The 19,478-nt window shown below is 40.4% G+C and overlaps 4 protein-coding genes across 4 annotated transcripts; all 4 read right to left on the bottom strand.

The window, feature by feature from the left end:
- Positions 1 to 2,110: 2,110 nt before the first annotated feature.
- LOC105203696 lies at positions 2,111 to 5,084 on the bottom strand. The gene is made up of 3 exons (XM_011172573.3): positions 4,661 to 5,084; positions 4,404 to 4,508; positions 2,111 to 4,140 (listed from the first exon to the last, which is right to left on the bottom strand). The coding sequence occupies exons 1-3, from the start codon at positions 5,051 to 5,053 to the stop codon at positions 2,227 to 2,229; spliced, it is 2,412 nt and encodes an 803-aa protein (XP_011170875.2). The 5' UTR covers positions 5,054 to 5,084; the 3' UTR covers positions 2,111 to 2,226.
- A 1,590-nt stretch (positions 5,085 to 6,674) lies between these two features.
- LOC105204679 lies at positions 6,675 to 7,941 on the bottom strand. Its single transcript, XM_011173858.2, has 3 exons — positions 7,739 to 7,941; positions 7,173 to 7,477; positions 6,675 to 6,895 (listed from the first exon to the last, which is right to left on the bottom strand). The coding sequence occupies exons 1-3, from the start codon at positions 7,892 to 7,894 to the stop codon at positions 6,778 to 6,780; spliced, it is 579 nt and encodes a 192-aa protein (XP_011172160.1). The 5' UTR covers positions 7,895 to 7,941; the 3' UTR covers positions 6,675 to 6,777.
- Positions 7,942 to 10,354: 2,413 nt separating this feature from the next.
- Positions 10,355 to 13,184, bottom strand: LOC105204678. Its single transcript, XM_011173857.3, has 5 exons — positions 13,025 to 13,184; positions 12,289 to 12,694; positions 11,640 to 12,196; positions 11,121 to 11,505; positions 10,355 to 10,917 (listed from the first exon to the last, which is right to left on the bottom strand). Exons 1-5 carry the CDS (start codon positions 13,128 to 13,130, stop codon positions 10,551 to 10,553), a joined length of 1,821 nt encoding a protein of 606 aa, XP_011172159.1. The 5' UTR covers positions 13,131 to 13,184; the 3' UTR covers positions 10,355 to 10,550.
- An 857-nt stretch (positions 13,185 to 14,041) lies between these two features.
- LOC105204677 (splicing factor ESS-2 homolog) lies at positions 14,042 to 17,490 on the bottom strand. The gene is made up of 3 exons (XM_011173856.3): positions 16,703 to 17,490; positions 15,376 to 16,576; positions 14,042 to 15,237 (listed from the first exon to the last, which is right to left on the bottom strand). The coding sequence occupies exons 1-3, from the start codon at positions 16,704 to 16,706 to the stop codon at positions 14,940 to 14,942; spliced, it is 1,503 nt and encodes a 500-aa protein (XP_011172158.1). The 5' UTR covers positions 16,707 to 17,490; the 3' UTR covers positions 14,042 to 14,939.
- Positions 17,491 to 19,478: the final 1,988 nt, after the last annotated feature.

The raw sequence follows: 19,478 nt of genomic DNA, 5'->3' as shown, positions 1-19,478 counted from the left end.
ATTTTAATTACAGCATTTATAATAGTTGGGCAAAGCGAAAGATTAAAGTTTCGCTTTTTTATTTGCTTGTGTCACAAATCAGAATCAATGTTTGATTAGCCTATTGGCTAATCACCCTCACGGCTCTCTTTTGTTGAAAAGTAACAAGTTAATTGTCATTTTTAATATCTCTCGAGTGATAAGTCCATCTGAGATTTGCGATAAAGACGTTCTATTTTGTTTCGTGACTAATTGTGATCAATTAGTGATATTGTATGTAGGTATATGATAATATGTATAAAAGGAAAATGTAAACTTTTAAATCTCTCTCCCATTAGGGGGGAGGAAGGGGGAATTGCGTGAGGCTAGATGAGGCTCGACCACTCTGCGATAACTGTCGTTTTCCATCTCGATGATGGGATTACTCGAGATATCGGCTGATGATACAAGCCGATGATACAAACGATGCGTTTCATTTTTGCATGCTTACTCTCGGACTATGGAACGCGTCTTGCATGAGCGTTGATTGTTTAAGCGTAGTACGAACTATCTCGCGATAAAACGTAAAAGCAGCTTCGGCTTCGTTATATGTATATTAGATTCGTCAGCGAATTTTTCGTTTGCCAGTCCGCCAGTTACGAAAACGGATTGATTGATCGTGTATAACGGTTACCTAATTAAAAATGCGTATACTTATCATCTGCAAAATGTATATTTTCTTTATATTTCACACCATAAGTTTACGATAATACAGTTTAATAACAATAAGTAATAAATCGTGAAAGGATTTGTTATATATTAAGTAGAAACGAATAATTTAATTTTTCCTTTCTGTTGAAATTTTTCATTCCAAAATCATCGTTTAAATTGTGACACTAATAACATACCAATGATTTACCAATTTCGTTTTTTATTTTGACTAGTTTTTATGTAACCAGCTGCAAGAAATGTAGAAATATATTTTTCGATATAAAGAGAAAGAAACAAGTTTCTTCTTTATGAAAAAAAGAAGTGTGTATTTTTTTGCGACATTTGTGTAAACGTACACGCCAGACACGTGTATCAATGTCTTTTACAAATTGCAAGCAATTGATGTTTTTCATCATATTTAATTAAAAATTGCCGCAAGTGTTTCGATTTAAATAAAAAACATAAAAGACCATAAATAAATAATAACTCTGTAAATAACGAATAGTTTGTAATATAAATTGATTAAGGGGGGAAGGTTATGTAAAAATCGATTTTTTTATTGCATATATATATATATATACATTAAAACATTTCAAGAATTCAAATTTCAAGTCCTCATATTGGAGATCGACATGTTAACGATCCTACAGGCAAGTTCATACGTGCGCGTCCAATAAATAGTCACGCGCGGTTGAAACTTTAAACGCGTTTTTCTTGAAACTACGTCTTTCATAACGGCATGCAATATAACTCAAAAAATATTCGATCAATATATCGGAGACGGTGCATGTTTATTTATCACTAAATTCCCCACCAAAAGTACCTGTAAAATTTGCAAGAATAATTATTCAAACTATTTTTTTTCACATGATAAAAATGAAAATTTTATGCGAAAATTCGATATTTTTTTCAAAACTGCGTAGAATTTTTATTTTAGTACTTTTTACTATCAGATTTAAATACTTGCACTTAGATACTATGCAATTTTATCAAAAAGGCAGATTTGTTTGATTTTTTATTTCAGGATGAGATAAAAAATACCACATTGCACGCCATTGGACCTCTTCGAAAACCAGGACTCGGAGAGCGAACGTCATTACGTTGCAATATTTGAACTAATTTGATTTAAAAAATTTTTTCTACATCTACGAATTATAAGAAATATATGAGAAAAGTTATGGACAGTTTATTAAAAGTTTTGTGCCGCAAAAAAATTTATGAAGATCAGCTTTTTATTGGCCGGTTACATGACCTCCCCCCCCCCTTAACGTCGAGTTATTCAATTTAACGTTAGAGAGACTATCAGGAGAATATAACGTTTTCTCTCTCTCTCTCTCTCTCTCTCTCTCTCTCTCTCTCTCTCTCTCTCTCTCTCTCTCTCTCTCTCTCACAAGACTAACAATAAAACAAGAAGTTGTTGGAAAAATATTAGAGGCTGTTGTTAAATTTTAGGACACATTTTTATTCACGATCAAGATGAATTACAATTGTTTGATACACGTCGGTAGTCGGTAGTCGATAGTCGATAATAATTAAGGACTAGTCACGAGATAGAGACTAAAGAAGGCTGTAACGCAGGAGCAGAGGATTGTTGAATTTCCGGATGCACTCTGGATCCCTGAAGTCTCTAGGCAGGAGTTTCCAGACCCGTCCACCGTGGCGGAGCAAGGAAGCACGCAGTTGCGGTCTGAGGAAGCTGAACGTGATCGGGCTGGTGGCGTCCAGCACACGGCCAAACAGGATCGCCTTGTTTCTCAGGATGATCGCGACGATGTCACCCGGCATTAGATAGTTGTAACCTAAAGCGCCAACTACTTGTTCCCTAGGCAAGACGAAGTTGAGGCCACTCGAGAAAACGGAGCTAGCTGAACCGCTGGCTACGGCGGACGACGAGGAAGTCGACGCAGCAGCAGCAGCCGTAGCAGTGGCGGCGGAGGCGGAAGCGGGAAAGCCTCGCGAACGGATCAGTGGATGATACCTGGTCCTACGATCGACGTCCAGATCGAGTCCACGATATCGAGGATGAGAGGCACGACCCGTAGCGGAAGCGGAAGCGGAAGCGGACGAGGCTGCGGCTACGGCTGCCGCGGGCGCGGACGCGGGTGCGACGGTGGAGACGAACGGCCTCCTGAGCCCGTTGTATCCGCGCGACGATAGGAACGGAGCCGAGGTAGCCGCGGACGCAGCCGCGGAGGCGGCTGCCACCGTATTCTCCACGACTTCCGTGTTGGTGACAATCGCCGGAGACAGAGTGGGTACAGCAGTCTCGCAGCCTGAAGCTATCGCCGGGGATACCGCGGTCGTCGCCGCCGCCGCCGCTGCCGCCGCTGCCGCCTGCACATTTGACTCGTAGGGAATAATCGAAGGAACTATAGTCGGTCCAGCGGAAAAGGCCGTCGGTTGCGTCTCGACAACGGTGGTGGCGGTGGCGGACGCCGAGGAGCTCGCGGTTTCAGTCTCGATGGGGGCGATGGGTGCTAACGGGACTATCGTCGGCTCTATCACCGATGGTGCGCTGGACGCCGCCGCGCTGGATACCGCCGTAGCGGTGGCGGTGGTGGTGGTAGTGGTGGTGGCAGTGCCGCTCTGTCCGATCGGTCCATTCCCGCAGAAATTAAAGAAAGGTATCTGCGACAAATACGAACGGAATTTGGGGAACGCCGAGGACGTGGAGAAGCTCCTTGCGCCGGTCCTGATCAGATGAGGTAGTCCAGACGCTAAGTATCCATCGTGGAAGCCGCGGAACGAGGAGAAAACTTCTGCCAATGATCGATGGTAGTCCGGAACGGTGAGCGAGCAATCGCTGGAAGCGGCTGCGGTTGCCGTCGCCGCGGACGCAGACGCGGACGCGGTAGATATCTCCTCCACCGGCAGGATCGAGCCAAACTCTCGCCAGTGATGCAAATGTTGCAGCAGGTGCACGCGCGAATGGCGATGAGAGAACAAGTGCGCGAGAACGTGACGAACGTGCTGGTGGAAAAGCTCGAGTCCAAAGTGCAGCACCTTGCGGAAGACGTATACGATTCGGTGAATGGCACCACTGATACTGGGGAACGGTACGGCGTCTCGGATTATATCGGGCAGAATTAGCAGGTGATGGGGCTCGCTGATGCAGGCGCGAACGAGATGCGAGGCGTGATGGAACAACTGGCCGAAGATACCCTCGGCGACGACATCCCCGACTACCAGCGGTCCCAAGGTAAGCTCGGACTTTAAGTTCCGCAGGACGATCAAGACGTAGTGCCAGAGCTTTCTCAGCTCACAGAAAAATTCGTGCACGATCGTTCCCGACAAGTGCAAGTGACCGTGTGAAAAAGCCTCGACTTCGCAAGAGTGAGCATCCAGATCGACCAGAGGAACGGCGTCCCACAGATTCGCTCCGAGAAGATTGCTCGACGTTGAGGACGCTGATGCCGCGGCTGCGGCTGCGACCGCTTCACGCTTTGGTAAATTGCTGGATTTCGTAGCATTCTGTAACAAACGATGTAACGTCCTTCTCTTTAATCTCCATTTTCATTTGCTAAATGTATATCACATTAGGCATGATGGGGGGAGGGGGGGAAGCCAATGAGACGCCTAGATCAACCATACGTGAGCAATTGTAAGACTTTCTTCGAGTCGACGAAAGTCTTACAATTAGTTGTAAATAATTTACAAGTTTTTCTCAATAGTTTGCTAAATGTTTAAGAAATTCTACGTTGTATGTAGTATATTAAATTTTCTTCATCAATTACCTGTGACTCTCGCAATTGTTGCAGTCTCTCGACAATGTCCTCCTCATCCGCGAGAAGCAATGCTTGGATGAGATCGTGCATACTCCTGTATGAAAACATATCATCCTGAAAGAAAAGAGAGTTTTAAACTTACTTTCATTCTTTTCGACTCAATTCTCTTCTTCTTGACAATGTCCACGAATAAATAATGGCATACTTTAAGTGTACATATTATATAATTATTATTAGTATAATAATATATAATATATAAATATTACCTCCTCTTCTCCCTCGACGATATCGTTGCTCGTTTTAGTCTCGATACTATTTGGTCTCAATTGTTCCCGTTCCTCGAAATCCATCTGACCAATCTCCTTTGCTTCAGCAGAGCCCGGAACCGCTCTTCTCTCGTTGAAGATAGGTTTCAACTCCGACGGTTGAAACTCTCGTTCCAATTCCAAAGGATCATCGTCTCTCAGATTTCCATGAAGGAACTCTTCCGCTTCCTTCTGTCTCTTTTCCCGAAGGAAAGATGGTTGCAGCTCGACAGGCTTCTCAAAGGTCTCTGCATCAGAGATTGTGCCCAGAGAGTCGTGTTTGGCCAAACTTAAAGATAAAGAGGCCAGAAAGGCGATAACAAGTACCGCGAGTATATTGCTCGTATTCGCCATGATGGGAGTCTCGATGGGAGAACTCGATGACACTAACTGCAACAGGCTGCTTATACCCTATATACCATCGGGAATCTGGACACGATTGTCATCGTGTCCAGATTCGGCACGAAGATCGTGATGGAATCGAACAACATCGGAGATTGTTGGCCGACAACGATCGACAATCGAGATACGCTGATGCGCGTGAGATTATCCATCGTTTCATCAGCGACTCGTTTTGTAATGGAGCACGATTCATCAACATTGATTGTTAATGCGATATCTTTTATGCAACCTTCGTGCAATAATCTTGAATTAATATTTCTCTTTACTAATGATATAAAATATGTGTACATACCGACGCTCTTCCTCTATATATTATATAGTATAATATTATATACGGGGATCGTACGTCCTTTGTTCTAAGAAGAACAGTCCTTTATTTCGGGTACTCATCCTTTAGATTTATTTATTTTCTCAAAATTCAATTGTATCCCTTATTTTAACCTGTTACCCTTTATTTGTCCTTTATTTCACAAAAATTCTTTTTTAATTAGCATTCGAATGTCTAATGTCTAATTAATGAGTACAATTTTACTGAAATTATATATATATATATATATATATATATATATTTTTTTTTTTTTTAATAAATTTTTAATAAATTTCAAAATTGATAAATTTAATTGTTGAATTTAAGTTGTTTTGGAGAATCATGTAAAAAGAAAATCTCCTAAAATTTTCAAATATATTCTTTATTTTTTCAAACAAAACATGGTCACCTACATATGGTCGGCTATATAATCTACATGTATATCAAGTGAATATATTACACGCGCACACACGTGTGTCTCTATGAATATAAACATTTATATAATAAATACTTATTCGTAATGTGTGTATTAAAGCCGACAAACAATTATTAAAAATACTTATCAACATTTTCTAGTTAAAAATGTGTTGTAAATTACTCAAGTTAAATAAAGTATTAAATAAAAGAAAAATTAATTAACAAATCATAAAAATTGGTTGTAAATTTTTTTTAACACATAATTTATTATAATTAAATTTTTAATGCTCGAAAAATAGCGTTTATACAAGCGTAGACAGTCACATTTATAAAAACTATTATTTACTTGTATCATATTTATAAGAGAGTCCTGTTTATACATGTATATTATTATTGTTTACATTCGTGGAACAAAATTCACTTAAAAATGTTTTGATGTGAGGCAAATATTGCAAGATAAATAATGTTATAAACAAAATAAAAATATTTGTGCTAGAAATACAACGCTAGGAATCAAATAAGGTTTTTTATATATGCTTGCAACGTAAAACTGCAAAATTAGTCTACTATTATTTCGAGTCGTTTCTTTTATTACATTTTCCTCACATATCACAATGTCAGTGAAATTTACAAAAAAAATAGATAGAAATTTAAGTAGTATTCTAATTATTTGATACGACGATGCTAAATAAAACGCGAGGATTTAAAAAGAGACTACTTATTATTGTTACTTTTCAAAGAAAAATTTGAAATTTCAAGTATTTAAAGACGGCACAATAACTCCAATATAAAGGCATAGAAGAGAGGAAAAAGAAGATAGGAATAAAAGGTTATTGAAAATCAGTACAATTTTTCTTTAGTATAATATTTTTATTTAACTGTCGAATACTATGTATCTCTCATCTACTTGACGAGAGATACCGCGTTATTGGAAGTAATTTCATTTCGTGTATTACAGCGCAGTTCCACAGCAGCTAGAAGATGGCACTTGGCAGGCAGGAATTAAAACTCTGTCAATTTTGCTAGTAAGGCCAGTCAGCAGTTTAATGGACTGTGGCGTTGGTACTTCTCTGAAATAAAAATAAATGTTGTTACTTGATAAAAAGACATTTTTCCAATGAATCCACATTTGTAGATTTGTATATTTCTAAATGTTATTCTAAATGTTATGTATTTCCTACAATATGGTAATAGGAAAAGAATCAACAAAGAAATTTAGAAATTTAGAAATTTCGTACACTAATTCCGATAAATTATATGCAAAGTATAATCTGTGATTATAATGAACAAAATTCTTTTTTTTTCTTTAATAAAATAAAAAAAAGAGAAATCTTGGGGAATGCTTACGAAATTGGTGAAGGTGGTAGTTGAAAATCGAAATTGTATCTCCTCGGCGAATATGGCTCGACGGCTGCAGGAGTTGGTAAATCCTGAATGTCGTACATATAGGATTTTCCTCGAAAAGGATCCGGCGTGATTATTTCCAAGGGTTCAGGCACTCGAGGTACTTGTATGGAAATTGGATACTCCGCTTGCGGTTGATGAGGAATCGCCGGTTCATCGGTGTCTGTCACTCGATAATTTAATTTCAGTGGTCGATAGGCGCAAGGTGACGTAGGTGAAACGAGTTCTGTCACAGGCTTTGCAACTTCCTGTATAAATTATTTCGCAGATACTTGATCGCTATTCGAACAATACTATGAATTGCACAATATTGTGCAATATTAATAATATTAAGAAGAATAATATGATTAAAGTCTGAAGCAATTCTTAATTACGTTTAACAAGTTGGATAATTATATGAATAATTAAAATACGCATTATAACGTGTGCGTCACGTCGCGTCTGAAAGAGTACTTCTTATACAATGTAATAACAATACGATAAGATATTCATATCGTGTGCAAGTATACCTCGATTGTTACGGGCAAATAACGCGGTGAATGACACGGCTCGCCGTATGTGACTACTTTAGCTCCATCGTACGGTAGTTTAAAGCTATAAAAAGACCTCGAATAGAAACAGATGATGATAATGATACAAAATTGCAATTTGAATACCGTCGCCATCGTCGCAAGGATTTACTAAACTGATCCACGGCATACCGCGCTCCTCATATACGAGTCATTTCGTCCAAGGCAAGCCCACGAAATTCATCCTGTTTAGATGTAACCACGGATGATAAACTTATAACAATAACAAAATAATAATTTCTTGCTATTACGTGACCCGCGGGAGCGAGAAGTTGGATTGAAAAGTGAAATAGGCACGTACTTTCCTCGATGCGTGTCCATGCGAGATTCCTCGTTTCCTGTGTAGTCCTGTGAATTGTGTCCGACACCGATCATCAAATTATCTTGTTTATCAAGAATAAAAAAAATTAATGTCACCTGTGCTAATTTATTAAAACCCGGATTAAATCCTAGCCCTTAGGCCTAATCCTTATAATTTGAGTCCTAATCTGAATTTTTAGGTTTTAGATCATTAAATATAACGCAATTGATATTTAAAGGTAAAAGGAGTTGCTCTTTTCGAAAATCTAGTCGATAACGGAGTCGAATATCTAACAGCAGTTTAAATGTAAATGTTGAAAATACAAATAAACTATTATACATATTATATATTATCAAATTGTTCTACTCAAAAAGATAATTAATAATATCATTTATTTGTTAAATATTTGTCAAGAAAAAGTCAATAGAAATTTCTTACTCTTTTTATTCTTACTCTAAATACCAATTATGATCTAAAAATTTTCACAAGGACAAAGTTTTAAAATAGAAAAGGGGCATCCTCAGATTTCAAGGACGGGTTAATATACGTTTCGAATTGATAATTACTAAACAAATTATGTTCATTACATATAGATTCGTAATGAATCGTTTATAATCAAATTTATGTAATTTTTCTCATTTGTATTAAATTTTTTTCCAAATATTTGAAATAGAATGAGAAAGAGAGAGAGAGAGAGAGAGAAAACTATATTTTAAAAGAACTGTATTGTATATTGCAACAAAAACATTTATCGTCATTTTACATAAATCGAGTTTTCGGGATCGATTTCTACTTGTAAAATTATTCAATACGTCATCAGAGATTTTATATTTTATATTAAATTATATTAAAATAAAAATGAAATCTTTCGTAAATTATTCACTCTTTGACTTAATATTTTTATACATATAATAATGAAAAGATAATTGATTGATGCTGAGAAAGCATATTGTATAGTTTAATTTCAAAAAAAAAGTATTGAAATTTCGAATAACAAAATTCTTCACCATGAGACTAAATCGTTTCGAAACTTTCGAAGCAAGCTCTTTTTCTCTCAAACATATTCTCTCAAACATAAAATATATATTATAAAATGTAAAAGAGATATATTTAAATTGATCGCAATAAGAAGACTTTTTATGATATATCTACTGTACATATTTATTATATAGATATCAAGATGAAATTTATGTCTAAACGATACACTACATCGTCATTCACACGATAAATTGATACATCTCGTTCGTCGTTTGCAGTCATTTCCCTCGGTTCCTCGTTTCATTCGTCCGGCTGCTTGTAATTTATGCCACGTATGTAAATGAAATAAATCAGTCCAATGCGTGTGCATACGTATCATAAATTTCACGTACGCACTCGCGAAGAAAGAAGAGAAAAAAAGGAGAAATCTTATCTCGAAGCGCGAAGAGAAGCGCTTGAACTCGTAGAGTATCTTTAAATAGCTACCGCACGCAAGATCCGCTCTCGCCGCGCTCTCAGAGATACATTATGTTTCCTTCGCGGCGATCATCGTGCATCACCATGTGGTACTTATCTTTTCCTGGCTGAAACACTTTATGACGTGCTGACGGTCGTGTTTTGGCCAAGGAAGTGGAAGGAGGATCATAAATCTTTTGCGCGCATTCATAGACTATAGACAGAAACTGCTCGTAAAGATACTATACAATCCCCACCTATTATCCTAAAACTTTTTTCTTATATTTTCTTATAATAATAAGATTTTAGTTTTATTTCTTGTAGTAGGATTATAAAATAGAATAAAAGTAATGATAAAATCAAAAGTATTTCGTTTGACAATTGAATCGGTGCAAAAGCTCAAATAGCAAGTTGCTACTTGTGTATTTATTGAAGTTTGCTACAATAATTTTTATTAAGACAATTTCTTTAATTTTCAATCAGATTTAAATCATAGAATATCGGAATAAAATAAAAATAAAAAAAATTGATTTTCTAAATTGTATGAATTAAAGTATAAATTGTAAAATTGCTCCTTGCTTAAAACGCGCTACGTTAAAGGTATATAAGTATAATATGTATAATCGCAGACTTCAGTTTCAAGTTGCATCTTCTCCTATCCATTTTTATCCAAGCACGCACAAACGTGTGGATCGATATGGTTGGACGATATACGTTTGTATGTGTATGTATATACATGTATAAAGTTTTCCCTTTAAGTAAATTAGGGGAGAGAGAGAGAATAAAAATGTTGGTGTGGGAAATTGTAATAAAATGAATTATTAAAATTGTCGCATAACTGCTATATTATCTTAACAATAATAACATGACAAAGACACAGGACTAAGACTAGTGTAATATTCGAGGGTGTCCATCCGTGTCTTCGCGTGTCAGAAGAATCAAGATCAAGTCATCTCGATAGTCAACAAAGGTGATCGATCGGTTCGCGATCGCCGAAAAGCACGACCGGACAGCCGTTTATACGGCTAAACCTGCACACGGAGAACCGTGCTTTCGGGCAACACTTTTCAGCCTAGCGAATATGCCGGACGTGGAATCGTCGCTGTCGTCTTCCTCCTCGCTAATGTCGCCGCCCGCGTAATGACGAACGTACATCGCCTTCGAATCGCCAGTGTCATCCTCGATTTCCTCGCCTCGCAAGTTCGACTCCACGAGGTCTCGATCGATCTGGATGCTGCCAGGAACGTAATCGGGATCCGGTGGTCCTACTGGACCGCAATCCGCTCCGATATCGTCTTGCGCGTTGAGCACGCCGATAGGACCCGCCGACAAGGGTTGCCGCAGTCCCCCCGGCCCTCTGTTGACTGGCGCGTATCCCAGATCTCTAAAATCAATTATCGATCGAATCGAAACATTTGGAACACTCGCTTAACTTTAATTATATAATATATGATGGCGATGCTACGCCACGCTATCTCTAACTCAACGTCAAGACGCGAGTCAAGATTTGAGTTTAGCTTACTGGGCGAAGCCCCTCTAAAGAGCTTCGCTCCGATCTCGATCGCGGCCAGTCTCTAGCTCTCTTACCCGTATGTAATAAAGTTTCCTCGCTGCCGTTCGGCGAGCTCTTCCCGATTTATCCTCTCGCGCTCGATGGCCTCGAGCTCAGCCAGCTTCGCTTCCTCGTGCTCGTCGTAAGCGCCGATGGTGGTGATGGAAACCGATGGTACTGGCTTCAACTCCACGACGGGTTTCTCGAGGATCTGAAGCTTTTCCTCGGGAACGTCCGACATCTTTTTACCGGCCGGTGTCGATTCGGTCGGCATGGTTCGGTGTCCGAACGCCAGCTTGTCTTCCGGCACGAACGCCTTTCTACTGTAGTACACCGTGCGAGGGAAGAGATTTTTGTACGCCAAGGTGAGCGAGACCGGATCCGCTGGCAGCCGAGGATACGAATAGTCCTCGAGAAACTCTAAAGTATAAGCGGAGTAACGTGTACCTCATCTCTCGGTCCTCATCCAATTTTATTTTATAACGGATATATGGAATGGATATAATGGGTCAAGTCCATTTGAATTTTACGATAATGAGTTATCAAAGACGTACCTGCGTCATCGCCAAAATCGCAGCTAGATCCTTGGATCAGGCTCCTGGTCTCAAAGTCGCTGGAAGCAGCAGCACCAGCGGCACTCGCGCCAACGGGGGCGGCGTACGATCCGTATCCGGCAGCACCCGCGGCGGCACTCGCGTACGATTCGTATCCCGCGAGGCTACCACCCGCGTTATATCCGCGTGTCGTCGAGCTCGCACTGGCACTACTGGCGCTGGCACTACTAGCCCCGTACGAGCCGTACGAGCCGTACGAGCCGTACGAACCGTACGAACCGTATCGCGTAGCCGCGTCGTCGGAGGTCGTGTATTCCGCTGCACCGAGACTATTCCCGCCAGCAAAGGCGCTTCCGCCGTATAATCCGCCGGTCGCCAAGCCCAGTTCTCTCAATCCAGCCTCGTCGATCTGTCCATTGAGCACTTTGACGCAAATCTCGTAAGGGATGGGGGGACCACATTTGATCTTACCAGGACGTGCCGGTGTCACTTTTGTCGTCACTTGGAATTTTCCATTAGGCGGATTCGGATAACACAAATCGCCGATCGGTGGAAAACTGTCGGAAAACGAAGCGATATGTATTAAAAACGATAAAAAGATTCGATACGTTCGATCTGTAAAATAATGTAAATAATGAAAATAAGATACCTAGGCGCGATTTTCCCTTCGATATTAGAGGACAGAAGATCGCGAACCTCCAGAGATTCGGATGTCTTTCCGCATCCACAACTCGAAGTAACTTTGCCCGAGACAGATTTGAAGGGTGCGGAATAAGCGTTGCTGCGGCCAAACGGTCCTCCGAGAATTCCGACGGAAGACGAGGAACTTGAAGACATGGAGCTGTCGCTAGCGCTGCTAGCGCTGCTACCACTGAACGTTCCACTCGACGAGTATTTAGGGAAAGATATCCCATATTCGGTTCCCACGTTTACCCTTCCAACCGCTTCGCGAGCCGCCGCAGCTTCGTTGATCGCTCTCGGCGACGCATAGAACAACGGCTTTTGCACCTTTGCTGCTTTCACCACTATTTCCCCGCATTTGCACGCGTTGATGCCTAAGGCGACACAAAAGCAGATACAAATCAGACACGAACGAGCATCTTCTCGACGTACTCTCGACACTCGTATTGGTCGTTTTACTCTCCGTTTTTATACGGTGAGGCTCATACATTCGACTCATACATTCGACTCGTACGAATGTAATTTTATGCAAAAAGTACTTTCGTCTAAATTTCTCTTTATGCTCGTCGTTGAGTTACGAGCGTGCACTTGGAGAAGATAAGAATTACGCGCGAAATTATGCGCGAAATAACAAAAATGGAATAAAGTAGCTGCAGCGAGTGATTTAATTGTGCGCGGTATAGCAATACATACGATCCACGTACCTGGGCCTAAATTTCCACACGTATGTTCCGATTTGCACGCCTGGACGATGGACGTAGTCGCTATCGTCAGGAGCAGAGCGACTCCTACGATCAAAGAGGACCTCATATCTGTGTCTCGACGCGGTAACGATATTCTCTCCTTCTTCTCTTCTTCTTCCTTTCCCCGTTACATTTATATGAGAAGAGCCACGCTCTTTGGCGAGCCTTGGTGATTTTGCAATCGATCAACAATATCTGTTTGGGCGACTTGGATATGCTCGAATATTTCCTGTTGCAACGTTTATGCGGTGAATTTGTTATGACTTTATTGTCACTTCCCGAAGTCGCACGTTCCACGCGTAAACCACGCGTGAAAAGCCGCGTTTTAATCGTTTTATACTTTTGTCATGTTCACTCGTCGAGCAATATTACATTTCTTCGTTTTGTTGTAGAGGAAACGGTCGTCGTCTGATTCATGTAATTTTATATTTCCGTATTTGTAATGAACGATAAATTAAACGGAGACCCGCCAGAATGAAAATAAAGAATACATACAAATTTCCATGAATGATGAAAGAGGCGGCCGAGATCATCATTAATCACGCGGCCAAACTCTTCTCTTTCGTTTTTTTCTTTTTCAATGTTATATAAATTTCTTTTTATTTTTAATATTATATTTTAAGCGAACACAAACATATATTATGAATGCACTGTGAATATTTGCATAATAAAAAAATATTAAGAGAATATTTCGGGCTATTACGAGGAAGAAGGAAAGAATTTGTTGGATTTAATTTAAAAAATTTATATACGTACAATATTATAAAATATTTTATTTTTCATATATGATAAGAGATAATTTCAAAATTTATTAATTTATATAATTTATTATATGAAAACATTGTTAGATTTCGAGAGAAGCTATCTAAATCAAAACCTTTTGCCACTTATTTATACGACAAATCCATCTAAAGGAAGATACAAGATACAATTAATGATTTGTAGAAAAATATGGAAATGGAAATAGAAATAAGCTTCGATCAATCAAATATAATGAAAAATAAATGCAAACGTAACAATTAAGTATCTGCATAAGTCGTAACAGGACTAGCGACACTCAATAACATTTTAAGTTAAAAGATTTTCATTAATTTATTATATTAAAAATATAATTGATAATTAACCATTTACACAATATACAATGTATGTGTGCATATACATACATATACGTATTTCCTTAACATTAACATAGACAACAAGAGTCGGTGATGACATACGTTCATAGTTGATGTATATCGAAGTACGTGTTTCGAACTCTACACGCCATCAGAAAGGGGAAGTGAGATTATTTCGATGAAAGAAATAGGATAAGAGAGGAAAAGGAAAAGGGAGGAGAAAGGATAAGAAACATAAGCATACGTTAGGACTAGGGATAGAGCACAAGAAATAAAAGGTAGAGAGAAGGATATAGAAGCGCAACAGAAAAATGGCTGTAAAAAATAGGGTAGGTGCATATAAAATGAAATCAAGACAGAATCTAGAGAACAAGGATAGTACAAAAGATTTAAAGGAATGTAAAACGATAAGAATGTGAAGCTGTAAAATATACAAATGTATAAATGTAAAAGGTATAAATGTGTACAATAGAGAAAGCAATGTTATCATTATGTATGTCATAGAAAATAGCGTAAAGGATAGCGGAGGAAAGTAGGAAAATAAGAAAATGTAAAAATGTAAAAGATAAAACAATTGAAGTATGCAGAGACGTATGTGCGCGGAACTGTGTAGATGGATGAACGGTTTTAAAGAAATATTGTAAACCAAGTGCTCTTCTTGGCAATTTTTGTGTAAGCTAAAGAGAAATATCTATCTATCTATCTATTCTATCTACACGCGATCGTTCTATATACATACAACATTTCGAATATAAAAGTTCTCATTTGTTGAAGAAATCTGACGTTCGTTGTCGCTGCAAAGGTAAATTAAGTAAATTGTCGGTGAGTACGGGTCCTTGTATTCGCGTGGCATTAATTTCCGACTTTCGAGAGATGGCTTCCTTAGTCGAGCGTGGCGTATTGAGCGTATTGGGTGTTCTGATGCCTACGGACGGAGTCCTGGACAATGGCGTTCGCCGAGACGACGGCGTATTCGATATCCGAAGCTTCTGAGTCGCTAATCTTCTTGCCGCGGGAGACATAGTACTCAGACGATCTATGGTTGACTTTGGTGATGGGCTGAAAAGAATAGTTGTGAATCGTTACACACTATTATATGCGCGTCACGCAAGTTAATTTCATACAATTTACAAATTTATTTTGCCAATTGAATAAAAAGGTTTCCATAAAACTATATAGGTATATATAAATACTTACGTAGCTAATGATTTTCTGGCTGCTTCTAACGCTTTATTCTTTCGATCCCGATGTCTCTCGCCAGCCTTCTCAGCCAATTGCAACGCCAACTGCTCTCTTTTCGGCGGTTCGGCTATTCTAAAAGATGGTCCCTGACTCGTTCTCAACAACGGAGTGTCCCCACCGTCCAATCGGAAGGGTGTCCCTTCGATCTCACCCCACGTCATCAATGGACTTTCGCACTCTCCCGGTCTCGGACTCGGCGTCGCGACGAAGCTAAAACCATTGACTCGTGGCGTCGCGTTTCTAACAACCTCCTTGCCATCCACGCCAATCTTGCCGTCGTTAGCTCTGGACTGCGATTTAGCTAATTCGTCGATCGTCTCCTTGTTCTGTTGCTCGTTAAACGGATTTGTTCGCAATCTCGTATTTTCGTGCATTATAGTTTGTTTCTTTTTAGCTAATTCTATTTTCTCTTCCGCCGTAAGTTCCACTCCATCAGGAATGTACATAATATAATTCTTATTCTTGTAAGCCCAACTATCCACCTGTTTGGGTCTTTGATTCGGTCCTTGGATAGCTAAGACGTCAGTCGTGGGGGATTTATCAATGGCAAGCCACGCTTTTGACTTTTCCTCTGCCTCGTAAAGCCAGGCATACTTGAGCTTACGTTTATTTTCGGTCTCTACCATCATCTCTTCAAAACTAGCGTTATCCTCGCTCGTGTGAGCGCTCAAATAATCATCCAAACCAGCTTTATCATTTTTTATCCTCTTTACAGACTCGGTGGACGCTTCGTCGAGAGACGACGACGACGGCGACGACACTACCTCTTCGACACTATCCCCTGCCCCGCCGCGCGTCGTTTCGTCCGATTCGGTTCTACGTAATGGGGTTTCGAAAGTCGCAGGACTGACCGGCCTCTCGGTCGGGACAGGTCGACCGGAGCTGTACTTGGCGTACAGCTCTCTCATTCTGTTCATATCGTTTTGCTCTAAAGCATCTAGGTACTGATTTTGCGCTTGTAGCTTTTCCAAGTGTGGAAAGAAATCCTTTTGTATAATTTCGCTCATTCTTTCGATATATGTATCTTCGTCCAAGATCTTGGGTCGAATACTTTTGCTCCTCTTAACGGATCCGATTGGCTTCTTGAATACATCCAGATCCTTGATATTTTTAGCAGCTTCGAGAGCTTTAGAACCTGGACTGTCCGTGATGGAATCTGAAAGAATCAAGAGGTAAAATTGACGTACGAATAAGAATCTAGCTAGAGTGGAAAAAGTTTGCTATTTAAGAATATTAATTTCTATATTATAATTTTTATGATAAAAAGACAAGTATCACATACTCATTTTTGCTGAATTCCACTTGCAATTTTATTTTATTTTATTTGTTTTTGGAGTTAACGTCATGAATCCACTAAGGTTATATGACGTTTATTCCGCTTGCGATTGAGGTTACGTTCACGATATACGACGATGTATGTAATTATGTACACATCGAGTGGCAACAGTGGCATACGATATTACCGACGTGTGATATTGCTGCCGTGCATCACGTGTGGCCATCTCGCGGCAACAGATCGAGCGAAATCGATTAGAGATCGACGGTTGAACCATTGAACTGGCTTGAACGTTGAACAGGCAAGGCGCCAAGAGCCAAAAGATGAGTTCCACTCCAAATAAAAGTGTATCCCACTCACACAGTAGGATGGGACAGGATGGGAAAGGGAATTGAGGGAGATGCAGCATGCAGCCAGATGCAGCCGAGATGAAAAACGTTTACGGTGTATAATATTTATTATACCATGGTACAAGGTTAGAAGAGGCGCGCGTCCGCGCCTCTGTTGTTTACAGGGGCATGTGTAGGTTAGAGTGTTGCAGTGATCCGTTCCGTCCAGTTCCGTCAAAAGTAAACTCGAGACGAAGATCGATAGGGTTAATTCGCAACCGCGAATATATACGGCCCTGGATCCTTGGCCGTACCACTCTCCACTAGCATCCACTAGTCGCGCTGATCGTCGATGATATTTTGGTCCAGCTGGGACAGTCGGACGCAGTAGGACAGGACGTGCTACGGGACCATACGGGACACGAGAGATCGCGAGAGATCGCGAGAGATCGCGAGAGATCGCGCGAGCGCGAGCAAACTGATCCGCCGGGCGCCGACTGCCGTGGCGAGGGCGCGCGCGAGGGCCCCCGCCCGCCCCCGTCCGACGACTCACGAACTCCCAAAGTGTTGTAGAGAGCCACGTTGACAGACATATGAGGATTCCAGCGGCGAGATAGGATATGCGTGCCGACTACGTCGCGACCGAAAACTCCCAAGTACTCCCGGCAAATTGCACGCGTCCCGCCGCGTCTACTTCCCACCTTTTATCCTTTCTCGACAATATCATATCTTTATGACAATCGCTTGAAATTGCTCCAATTCGCTACGCGACTCGAGATAAATTACACATTCGTACTTGCGTTCTTTCATTTATTTCTTCAAAATTTTACATACATATAAGGAAAAAGCGATCAAACCTGGCTAACGTAATAAATTCTCGTCAATCTACGATTTTTGACAAATAAAATGGCCTACAATTAATTTAAGTAAGCGCCTTTTGATTTTGATCTTCCACTTGTAATATATGTCAATTTGAAACAAAGTTATTCTTAATCGATGGGAAATGAAAGTCTGTGTTCTAACTCTGTCCGACAACGAGAAAATTCTCAAAGCAAAATTTAATGCGATAAAATTGAGAAAGCCTCTGCTTTGTAAAACGTATAAAAGTTCCAAGTTAAGAGACAGATTCTGTAGCTGTTAAAAAGTACGGTATCTTACTAGGGTAAAGATACCGTAAAATATCAAGGCAGATGCACGAAAAAGGAACAAGACGGATGTGTCTATCGCCGAGAGAATGAAAACTGTCCAAGCAAAAGCGAAGCAGGCGTGAAGACAGACGTGGACCGTGACCGTGGGCCGCGGTGGTGGCGGCGGCGACGACGACGACGACGACGACGACGACGACGACGATAGCGATGGCGATGGAGATGACGGAGTCGCCCAAGTTTACCTTACCTACTTGATCATAAATAAAAGGGAGGACATGTGACAATGTTGAGACATTGAAAAATGCGATATTTAACCGTAAGATAAGAGGCAAAAGTTACACAAGAGTATATAATTGAGTGCACAAGTCGGATGCATGCATACCAACGCGTCGAAAGAAAACTCGATCGAAAGAATTTTGATAACAATTTCGATTTTGATGAGAAAATTCTCTCTATAATCCCTCGCGCCAGGGATTATTAACGCGTATTCACGTAAATAACTACAAGTACATACGTAAAACGCAAAAGAAATCGCCTGTGCCGCCGAGTGGAAAGTCAAAATACGCGGCGGTGGCGAGCAAAAACGATGGCATATCGTCGCTCGAGAGCGAAAAGAGCGGTAGGACAGAGAGGAAATGAAAAGGTTGCAGACGTAAAGCGTAAACAGTCGAGGTGCGATTTGACGTGCACTCCGTCCGGGTCGTTGGCGTTGGTTCGCCTTCCGCTTTAAGAATCATCCACCCCCCGCGTGCGGAGGAAGACGGTGCGCGATGGCTGGAATCTGTAAATCTGTCATTGCGCTCGTATTCGTGCGCGGGATATGAACTTCTTGATCGTCGCTCCGCATCCTTCCTTCTCTGCGACGCTTCCTCGAACGGTCGGTCATCCTTCTCGGCTCGGATCTTGGATCTGCTCGGTTTACTTGGTCGACGGAAGGTCGGGAGAGCACTTTTCTTCAGATCTTTCCAAAGTAACATGTGTTTGTAGCGAGTCCAAAGTGATACCGCGTATCATACCAAATCGCGAGATATCGAGATATCGCACTATATTATAAATATAAAACAGCCTCAGAATAATGCAAATCGAGCATATAAATGGATATAATATGTAGGATTGTAAAGATTATAGCCTAAGCTGTAAATTTTCGTTTCTCCCAATTTTTGCTTTTCTTGAAAAAAAAAGAAATTTTAGAGGTTTCGAAAGGGAGTACCGAAAATCAATTGAATTTTTGCAAATTAAAAGCTTCATATAGTGATGAAACGTGACCATGATGTTGATATTTTACAAAAATATATGATATTAAAA

Source organism: Solenopsis invicta, chromosome 3 (genome assembly GCF_016802725.1).
Source record: "Solenopsis invicta isolate M01_SB chromosome 3, UNIL_Sinv_3.0, whole genome shotgun sequence".
Taxonomy (NCBI): Eukaryota; Metazoa; Arthropoda; class Insecta; order Hymenoptera; family Formicidae; genus Solenopsis; species Solenopsis invicta.
The sequence above is the reverse complement of the archived record's forward strand: the minus strand, read 5'-3'. Positions and strand labels throughout refer to the sequence as shown.